The sequence below is a fragment of the Lontra canadensis genome, unplaced genomic scaffold (assembly GCF_010015895.1).
Source record: "Lontra canadensis isolate GAN:19392208 unplaced genomic scaffold, GSC_riverotter_1.0 scaffold37, whole genome shotgun sequence".
NCBI lineage: Eukaryota > Metazoa > Chordata > Mammalia > Carnivora > Mustelidae > Lontra > Lontra canadensis.
The window spans coordinates 12,411,700-12,423,022 of record NW_022631031.1 but is presented as its reverse complement, the minus strand read 5'-3'; the positions used below and the strand labels follow the sequence as shown (position 1 = coordinate 12,423,022).

Below are 11,323 nucleotides of genomic sequence, written 5' to 3'. Positions count from 1 at the left end.
AAGTCTCCTGGCAGTGCACAAGGAGGCAAGGAACCAACGGGGTCTGGGACTGTTGGAGCAACTTAGCCAGTAGGCCTAGGTCTCTGCAGTGAGTTGGAGTTCCCTGAGGCAGCACTTAGAGTACAGAAATCAGTCATAAACCGAATGATTTTAAGTTGAATACTTCCTGCCATTAGTGTGTTTGTATGCTTCCAAGCAAGAGTAACAAAAATGGAAAACCATAAAGAAAAATAATGGAGAGACAGTATTAGATGTGGTTGACATTAGGCTGGTCACCCAGCTCCTCCAGGGATGGATGTGTTGCCCAGCTGGGGGAGTGGCTGAGAGGTGTAAGTAAAAAGGCCTGACTACTTTGATCCAATCCAGGCCCAAGTACTTCAAGTCCCTTGCAACATGTACTTCTCCAGAACCTAATCTGTGATAGTAGATTTAGTTGCTCAGCTAACAAAATGTCTCTATTGGTACACTGGCACCAAGAGTGGTAGGTTCTGGTGTCCAGTGATGAGCACAACAGTCATACTCCCTGGCCTCCTATGGATAATCACTTAGTGAGGGGGTAGAGGTTAAATAAAATTAAAAATTAAAAAATATATATGGTACTAAAGTGCCATTAGTGTCTGGGAAAACATAAAACCCCCATAATATTGACAACTCTATTAGTTAACATATATGTAAAGTACTATTTTCATGTTAAAATAACAATATGGGTATTAACTCAGAGAGCACTTTATCAAAATAACACAACAAAATTATTGGTATAACAAAATATTTATTCATTTAATCCTTTTAAATCTTTAATCTAAGTCAACCACTCAGTTACTTATGTTCTCATCAACTTAGATCACTGGCAAAATTAAATACATACAAACTTTTGATATGAAAAAGGTAAATGTGGACTCTAGTAGGGATCTTTGTTTCTACCTGCCCACCATCCACTATTCTTACAATGGCACCTGACTTTCCTGTGAACTGCCTCTCTCCTACTACGGGTCCACGTGGTATACATCTAGTAATCAAGATTAGTACTTTTCTTGTCCTGGCTCACAAATGTGTAATCCCAGGCAGACCAATGACAATGAGGTCCTGGATTTAGCCTGAACTATTACACAAGAAGCTCTTATTCCCAGGGAATCAGAAAGCCGGCAAAACATCAGTCTGGAGCTCCTGGTGGCCCTTATTTTGCCTGAGAGGGAAGCCAACTGAACGCTTTAAAAACGGGTTTTAGAGAGTAGCTTAAAATTACAACTGGGGCACTAGATCTTAAGTCTCAAAACAACAGGGTCTTATCATTGTCAGATTATGACGTTATAATGCCATCTTTGAAAATAAATACACACTCATCTCAAGTCTCCGAAATCATTTTAGAATCTAACCTCTTTCCAGGAAGTAGCAAAATGAGAGAGTGTTTTTAGTAGTCTGACAAAAACTGTCCATTATTCTCAACATTAAAAACTGAATGCAATGATTTAAAGAAAAGTAATACATTATTGTTTGTATAATATATACAGAATCATGTGGTGTCTAGTGATTAGAATTTCATACTTGGAAAGGAATAGAAGACAGTGGCTGAAAAGCACATTCCCTCCTAAACAGTATGCTTAGGATGACTAACATTAAGGATTTGAATATAATACAGTTTTCCTCAGAGGAAACAATCTTAGTTTCTAAAGAGCATTCACTTCTGACATCTCAATTCCTGATTTTAGTGGCTGCACACTGTGTACCTCTGTGCCACACTTAGGACAAGTAAAGTACACGTCAAATAAGAAACTACTTTTAACACAGTAGTAACAGAAGATATGCTCACATCCTATGGTGTGAGGCATGGTGGGCCACTCTCCACACAGAGAACACTGTTTGCCACTGGTGGATAACGTATTGTCACTATTAGAAGCACCAGTAAGAGGAATACACCATGAAGACAACTTAGCTTTCAATTTCTGGATATTAATAAGTGGTAAGAGAAAAATCAGAAACTCAGCAAAACCATGCCAGAGAAGTTCCCTATTCATATACTCAAAGCCAACTTCACGTATGTTTTGGGGCTTGCAAAATACAGAACGAATGCCTAGGAGACGTTCTGTCAAAGTTGCAAACTTGCCCCTCTGAAGGAAAATCAGGAAATTAATGAGCCCACCTAATTTAAAAAGTCCAACCATGATATTCATACACTGCCTGGCTTTCCCAAATGATGCCAAATGACGGTTTCGAAACAGGTCATAGCAGCGCTCTTCCAGCCATGTCCCGCCAATTGTACACACAGCATACCACAGCTTCTGATTCTTACTTGGTGGCTGGTACCTCAGCTTTGGGGAAAAATCATTTTTATACTGAATATTCAAAATGGATTGTCCCACAGTGGCATTTTTAGAATAGATGGTGAATCGCCACAAGAAAAGCCACAGTAATGCTTTCACCTCTGGTTCAAAGTGGGCTAACAGCCCTGGCTTAAATCCATGAAAGCACTGAGAAAACTGGGACCAAACTAGCTGCTCCAGGGCCTTGTTCAGTTCAAGTGCATCCAACTGACTTATTCTCAGCACTCTGTTCGTCCTTTTCATGTTCTCTTCTCTGGAAGCCATGTCTTCTTGGAGGGTTTCTAGGGGTAAAGTACAATTAGGGAACATCAAACATTTGCAAGCTTGTACCATCTCCTCAACCTACGCATCTAAAACTGTAATACACAAATGACCAGGGCCCACTGAAGATGGAGCTGGCAGCAGGTGTCAAGCAGTGGCAAACAATCACCTCTCATATGGAACCTTCTCTTTCTTCCCCTACTCCTCCCTCCCTCCCTTCTTTTCTTTGCTCTTCTTCTTCTTTTCCCCTCCCCCCCCTTTTTGGATCCTCCTCATCAAAAGAATAACAGGTTATAGCAAGTTGTACCCTTTTTCCACAAATATCTCCAAGTAATCCTCCTTGGTCATTTTAGCAGGGAGATAATAAAATCCTGATACTAACAGTGATGAACCTAAATAATAACATGACTAATGGAGAAATACATGAACTTAATAAATATAGAGAACTCTATGGAACATTCTAACGGATGGTAAGTCAAGACCTCAGGTTAATTGCCAGCACTTCTACTGACTCCAAAGGTATATATATTTTTAACAAGTCATTTAATCTTTCTGAAACATGTTTTATATCTATAAAGTTAGGAGAAAAAATTAAATGAACAGTGTTTATTATGCTATCACGCTATGGCAGAAAATGAATACTAGCACAAAACAACATGAGTGCAGAAATGCTGTTATTCAGATATTAAGAAGATACACACCATACAGTTTTCTAAGAAAAACATGATGTAAAAATATATACAAAGACCATTTCATAAATTAACTAAGGAATCATAGAGGTACTAAGGGGACAAAAATCTTTTAAAATGAAATAGAAAAAGTTGATTAATGGTTAGCTAGGTATGACTGACTCATTCAAAACACATTTATTAAATGCCTATTATGTACAAGCCACAATGATTAAAACACTCTGGCTGCTATCATCAAGGAGTGTACAGACCAGTTTAGGTATTTTACTTATTATTAAAAAACTGGTAAGTTCAAACTATGACAAGAAATCTGTTTCAGCTTAGTTTCTAAAATCAGTCCTGAACACATGGAGCTTGATCTAGATCATGCACGATTTCTGGGCCTTCAAAAGGCCTAGTGCACTAATTTAACACTAAGTTATAGAGGGAGGCATGGATCCCACTCAAGTTCATTGTCACCGACAGTGTGGCCATTGTGATCTTGGACAAGTTATTTCACCTAGTTCTGCTTTATTTTTTTCACTTACAAAACTCAAAGCCAGAGATAAAATGACCTCTAAGTTCTTTCAAATTCTATTTATGATTATTACTAAAAAGATATTAAATGTAATTTGTTAGAAGTTAAAGGACTGAAAGGTACATCCTAAAATAAAGTTGCACCTCTTGAAACTGGGAATGTATTTGACAATTAAGGAGGTTTTTGTTTTCTGACAATTAAAAGGTTTTACAGAGGATGTTTTTATCTATTTATTTATGCAGAGGATGTTTTTAAATTATTCATGGATCTTAGATGACTTAGTGGCAGAAGACTACATACCTAACAAGTTCAAGTATAGGAAACAAAAGGGCCTACTGAATAATAGGTGTTTATTGCTGCTTTCTTCTCAATCTAGATACTTAACAGGAATGCTTCTCTCCCATAAACATCATCTGCCTTCTAGAGTGATCTCACCCTTTTTCCCTTTCCTGCAGTCCCTCAAAATTTCAGTTTAAAGGTATGGGGGGCGGGATTTTTGCCACAAGTTCTGTGAAATCCTTGCCTCATACTAGCCGGGAGCTATAGGAAAAGAAGACGGGGGTTAGAACCAAGGTCCCTTTCTTTTCTCTACAAATCTCATCAATCCCCAAGGTTTTGCTCTTTGCCCCAAATATTTTTCTAATCCATTCACTACCCTATCCCCTGCAGGCCTCTTCCTAAATTCAGCAGCTCTCATCTCTCTGTTGGATTACATCTAATTGGTCTATCCCACCTTCTGCCTTTTTCAGTGCATTTCCCATACTGCAGTTGTTCAAACACAAGCCTCCCAAACTATCCCAGCTTGCTTTCCTTCCTAACCTGTTGACCTCTAGTCATAAGGTGCCCCCTTTTCTTGTTCCCTAGTGAACATTTATGGTCTGTTCCCTCTATCTGGAACAGTACGTTCCTGTGCTTTATTGAAAAATTCAGTTTTCAGTTTTTAAAAACTAAATTTTTAATAGGGGCTTAGGCATCACTTCCTTCTGACCCTCCAAACTTGAGTTGGCTGCCTCTTCTAGCTGTTCCCTTAGCACTCCATTCTTCCATTTTCTTGGGCTCTATATACTGTACACAGGCTACTTTTTAAATTGTCTACTTCCTCCACTAGAGGATAAACCCTGTTGCAAAGACTGAGTCTTGTTACAGTTGAATTTTAGCAACCAGCACAGCACCCAGTGCACATAATGCACACTACACAGACTAGATGAACAAGATAAAGAAGGGGTAAGTGAAGGATGGAAAACACAAATTCCTACCCAGTAGCCTTTAAAATTATTTCAAATTATCGTATCTGGACTATCGATTATTACCTATTTCAACACATCTGTCGTACATCTGCTGTTTACCAGTTACTGATATAATAGTAAAAGTGACACATCTCAACCCCTTGTGGAGACTACAATGCAGTGAGGTGAGGGGTGGGTAAGAATGTGCTATATAAAATAATAAACAGGCAATTACAATAAGGTGTTAGGAGTGATATGCAAGGGGAAATTCAGGGCGTTATTTTTGTCATTAGACCTCAGAAGGTCAGAGAAATCTTCAAAGAGATAATATCTTGACAACTACCTGAAGGATTAGCAGTGTCAGTCTGGTAAAGAAAGGTAAAGGAATGTAATACCAAGCAGAGAGAGAGCAGGTGACAAGGACTGAAGGTGCAAGGACAAAGGGCTGGAAAGGAAGACAGGAGACCAATAGTAAAAGCCAAATTGTGGAGACTGTATTTTATCAAAATGGTAATGGGGAGCCACTGGATAGTTTAAGAAAAGAACTAATCAAATTTTTAGACAGCTTGTTCTGGCCACATTCAGAATGGATTTGAAGCTGAAAAGACTCGAGGCAGAGAGACCAGTTAAGATGACTGTTATGTGATTATTAAGTTAAGATGACTGTTATGTGTTATATAATATTATGTGATTATTAAAGATTATCAATGAGAAAGTTCTAAATTATAAGGGTATTAGTAGGGATGGAGAAAAATAGGTATCTTTAAAGCCATGAGGAGTTAGAAGTGACATGGTTTAATGAGAAATAAGCCAAGAATAAACTGACCTGAGTAACTGCGTGGTGGTAGTCCAGCTCTCTGAAATAGGAAACACATGCAGTGATACAGGTTTCAAGGGAGAGGTAATAACCACAGTGGTGTTAGAGATCTGAGGCTCCTATGAGACAGCTAAAGCTCGGTAGGCAGTTGTGTGGAGACAGGAGAGAAAATCTGGGTGGAGATTTTGGGCGGGGGGTGTCCCTCTGGTAGGACTAATAGACTTTAAATCTACTTTATCTACTTAAACGCTAAGATCAGGAAGGCAGTGAACTAAGCAGGAGCAGTAGACCCTGCCCACCTAAAACACGCTCTGCTTTCTTTGTAATAATATAATCTTATTCTCACAGTTTTCCTGTTCCAGCTAGCATGGCTGTTCAACAGTTTTATTCACTGGCATCACATACATCTTTGGGCTTTCAATCCTTCTATGCCAGTCTTCACCATCAGTCCTGTCCTTCTTGGCTACTGATTTGCAAACCTGAGCATTTATCATGATCACTTAGATTTAAGGCTGTAGTGTCTCAGAGCCAGAGTTTCTGAATCAGTAAGCCTGGAATGGGAGCCAAGAATCTGCATTTCTAACAAGCTTCCTGGGGATGTTGAGAATGAATGGGCTAGTCACTTCAAAGTGAAGTTCGTTAATTTTTCTGGCATATCTACCATCCATACAGCTCCATGCTGCCTGCCAGCCCTCACACTTATTTCTGTTTAGTTCTCATCCCTATATCCACAGTGGCTGTTACAAATCTTACACTGACTCTGGCTCCCCCTTTTCTAAGTAGATCCTGTGAGATTAGAGACTACTCCATGAATTCCACAAAGGCTATGGACATCAATACATCCTAGCCCTGCTGGGTGCTTGGGATGCAAAGATAAACAAAACATCTTGGCTCTCACTTAAGGACCCTAACCAAGGTCTAGTAAGGGAAGCAGGCAAGTAAACAGACAACTAGGGTACTAACAGAGGAGTATGGTATCACAGGTTCTCAAAGACAATATATAACATTTTGAAACTATCTCAACAGAAAAAGAATTCCAAAATCCATGCAAAAAGCTTCAATAAATATTATTATTCTCACTTTTCCTGAAGTTTACAAATTTTCTCTAGTTTACAGGCATTATGTAATTGAGGGAAACAACTTTTTTTTTTTTTTTTAAACCCCAGAAGCAAACCAAAATCCACAAATTTTTGCATACATTTACCAAATCATCTCTATTACCTCATTATTACCTCTGGGATAAAGTACAAACTTCTCAGATACAACCTAGCCCAAGTCTGTGCCACCCCTCAGTCCTAACTCTGGGCCTTTTCCCATGTAACCAAAACACTCACCTTCCCTGCCAACTCTTCCCACTGCCCACAACTCTCTGCCCTTCACATTCCAACTTTATTTCAACATTCTCTGTGAAACCTTTATAACTATCTCCAACTCCTATTATCACCACCTTTAACTTTGACAGCAACTGTCTGTGCCACTCACTTGAGCCCTCAACCATCCTGTGATTTCAGTCATGTCAGTACATCTTCTTTCCCTAGTTTATCTGTAAGCTAGTTAAGGGAAAGTGCCTTATCTTACACTTATTTCTCAAAGCACCTGCCACCTAAAAAGAGAATGATTTCTAGCTCAGTTTCACTCATGCAAAATTCTACAATCATTCATGGTGTGTGGGAATATAGCACATGAATCCTCTACTGTCACAGTGTCTACAACTCTGTTGTCTTTCCCAGATTTCATATTCTGTGGTCAGCAAAGGAAGTTCTCAATTACTGTCAAATTACCCTTGAAAGGCTCTGACCATACTGGACACGGAGAGAAGTTCAGCACTATCAGATCCCTCCTCTCACCTCTCTCACATCCCAAGAACTGGACTGGCTAGAGTGAGTATCAGTTAAAATACAAGGCTTGTGTTAGAGGACCAGTTATGCCGAGTCATGTATCTTCAAATACTAGAGTCATAATCAGTTCTGCATTATGGCTGACGGATTTGTTACAATTGTAGAATAAACCCAAGGATGGACTCACAGTAGTTGCTCAATAAATGTTTGTTGAATCTATGTGCAACAGAATGAGAAGTTTGGCAGTTAACCGGTATACTGACTGAATACTATATGAGAGCATCTGGATGAACTGGATGGTGAGGGAAGCCTTCTCTTCCTCAGGTTTCTTACTCGTATTTAGGGAAAAACTGGTCTGAGGGACTGATGTCTCAGAAGAATCATCCATTTCAAATACTTCATTTCTGGAGGAATCATACTTATTATTTAGCAAAGATAGGAATTTTTAATGGCTGCCAGAAAAGGAGACTTAACACACTCTAACCAATCCAATATTTAATGATCTTTATTATCAAAAAATTCTTTCTTATCCCTTCTGTTACAGTTTAACATTTTTTTTTTCCTTTCCTCTTTTTCTCCTTAGGCCTGGCCTCAGTGTAGATTAACAACAGCTGGGCTCGATCTCCTCCCTGCGTAAGACTCTTTAATGGACCAAAAGACTATCATTAAACTGTTCTTCAGCCTTTGCCTTTCCAGATGAGTAATTTCTCAACTTTTTTGTTTCAGGTTTTATTTTCCAACATTTTAGTCATTTTTGTGACTTCTTTCAGTTGTAAACATAGAACAGACACTGTCCATTACACACCATAGTCAAAGTGGAATACTCCTCCCTTGCTCTACATTCATATTTAGGCAACTTGACAGTAAAAAAAAAAAGTATATTTAAAATCAATCAGACCTGAGCTCAAGTTCCAGCTTTGTTACTTACTTGTTATGTGATCTTAGAAAAAGTCATTACCTCAGATTCTTTTTTTCTTCTTAATTTTAGGGAGAGGCATGGGGGAGGGAGGAGGAAGAGAAAATCTCAAGCAGATGCCATGCTGAGTGTGGCGCCCAGCACGGAACCTGATGTGGGGCTTGATCTCACGACCCTGAGATCATAACCTGAGCTGAAACCTAGAGTCCAATACTTAGCCAACTGTGCCACCTAGGCACCCCTACCCTCAGATTCTTCAAAAAGTTGGAAAGAACAGCTACCACACACACAAACTTGTTGACATTAAACCAGATAATGTTATGAAAGTGGTCTAGAAACTGCAAAGTATCATTATTACTATATTATTGCTGCTTTGGCTAGGGATGGGCATAAGAAGAAAAGGAGTCCAAGTTGATCTTGGCAAATTTATTTCAAAAGTCTGAAATTTTCATTATTACTTATATTAATGCTTCAATCTGTGGTGAAAGAACTCTTTTTTCCCCCCAGGAAATACTAACTACAAAATTAAAATATAATTGTGGTAGTAAACAGTGAACACGATGTCACTATTATGCGTGCACATGGAGGTGGACTAGGTGGGAAGGGGCAGAGACATGGTTCAGTGGAACACATCACACTCCTGTATCTTATCTGAAAGGAGATTATGGAGGGGGAATTCTGCGAGCATGGGGATGGGTTTCAGCATGACCTGCTCCCTTGGTTATTTAACCCTCATCGATATGGTAATGCCTATTATCAGGAAGCAAAGAAACTTCAGGAATGCACACTGATAATATCTGACTCTAGGGTGCTTTGCTGAAGTAGGGCATGGTACAGGCAGTCCGGACAGGCATCTAATTGTGGTTCATCACTAACATGTGACACTCCATTCCTCTTCCTTTCCTTCTTCTTCTTTTCAGGCAGATACATTCATTCTAGAATATTGGCTTCAGAGATGGGCAGGGCCCAGCAGTAGAAGAAACTTATAAAATAGAAATAACTAGAAGTTCAATCAGTCTGATCATGGAAACCTTTTCCCTCAACTGCTGTACAACAATATTTGCCCATAATAGGTGTAAAGCACAGAAAAATATCATAAATGCCTTGAAGTTACAAAGTTATTTTCAATATAATATAAGGAGTGTGTTTTAGTGAACACTAATTCTCTGACAAATGGCTCAATTTAACTAATATTTTTTGAGTGCTTACCAAATGCCAGGCCATCTCCTAGGTACCAGGGATTCAAGCCAAAAACTTAACTCTCAGTTCACTTCCTTTTATTCAAGCTTTTTTAAAGAAATAGAATGTTACTATAATCAGGACTAGCCAAAACAAAGAATGAATCTTGAAATGTGAAGACACCATGAAGGATCACAAAACTCCCCTGGCAGAAAAGAAAAAAAATAACATTTAAGACATAAGAACAGGCTGTGCAAACCCCAGATATGTGCAAGCCATGAAACCTGGCTATGGTTTACCTGGGAGATATTGGGATGAGTTCCAAAAGGATCTGTCTTCTTAGTGATTTAACCTTCATTCACTGTGGCTGTGTCTGTGTTACCTGGAAGCAAAGACTCAAGTCATCTGCATGACTGAGCAAAACAGGCCGGTAGGAGAGGCCGCTGAAGAGTTAACCCACTGCAAAAAGCCCACTGTAGGGAAACCGGAATGATTTCACAGGCATGAACAATCACTAAGGAGAAGAGACATAATGAGATATATTTTTAAAAGATGAATCTATTGATAGCAGAGTTCAAGAAGACTGAAGAAAACCAATGCTAAGGCTCCCGAAGACCAGTGAGAGGGTATGTACTACAATGCAAGGCCCTTAACGAAGGTGCTAATAACTTTCTGAAAGAGTTAAAGTAATAACCTGCTTCATTAAGAACTAATCAAAATCAAAAAGATTATGGCGCCTTCACATTTTTGGATCAAAAATCCCCAATTTTTTTTTTTTTTTTTTTTGGTAAACCAGTACTTTCCTGATTCTGTTACACTGATTGCCATCCACACCCAACATTAAGCCAGTCTATTTCTACTTACCTTCAGGAATTTAGTTTAAGTAAGGTTTTGTGATCCCCATATTATAGGTTCTTGTAGATTAGTATCTAGTTTCACAAAAGTGGGCTCCAACTTGAACAGTTAAAAAAAAAATACAAACTAATCTTTTTCTTTAAAGCTGGGATTGTTCAGAATTGAAACGAACACCATCAGATTTAATTCAAATTGATTTTTCCAGAATGTCAAAAAACAGGCAATACCTTTTCCTACTCTGCCATGAAATCTCATTCTTTTAATACACAATTCTATAACCCTTTCCCTTCCCAATCCCTATTTCCCAAATTGCACTAATTTAAGATTCTAAAGGGCCAATGCAGAGGGAAACATTTATAGTCATGCAAAGAGACTCATAAAAATAATTAATTAAAAGTATAATTGGCATTACACAATATGTGTTTAGTGAAGGATACTACTACGTTAAGGATATGGAAAAAGATAGTCAAGGCAAATTATAGAATCTATAGGGTTAGTCTGATTAACCTGTCCCATAAATATGTTTAAAACAAAATGATCTAGCACTAAAAACTATTAAAAAGGTCTCCTGCTGATGTTTTATCACTAGACATGTCATACAGCTTCTCTTTCAGAAAAAAAAAAAACCTGACATTTGTTTACTAAGAGCAGTAATATATAAACCTATTTTTAAATAGCTCATCCTTTTTTTTTTTTTTTTTTTTTTT

The 11,323-nt window shown here is 38.4% G+C and overlaps 1 protein-coding gene across 4 annotated transcripts in view; it reads right to left on the bottom strand.

Annotated features, from left to right (window-relative positions):
* Window positions 1-752: 752 nt before the first annotated feature.
* PEX2 (peroxisomal biogenesis factor 2) overlaps window positions 753-11,323 on the bottom strand; it is a 17,124-nt gene continuing 6,553 nt past the window's right edge. For 2 of the 4 annotated variants that reach the window (XM_032869154.1, XM_032869156.1), the window contains one exon: window positions 753-2,599. In XM_032869154.1, the coding sequence (XP_032725045.1) occupies window positions 1,665-2,582 (918 nt within the window). In that variant the 5' untranslated portion in view covers window positions 2,583-2,599 and the 3' untranslated portion in view covers window positions 753-1,664. The other 2 variants (XM_032869155.1, XM_032869158.1) reach the window with 2 other exon arrangements.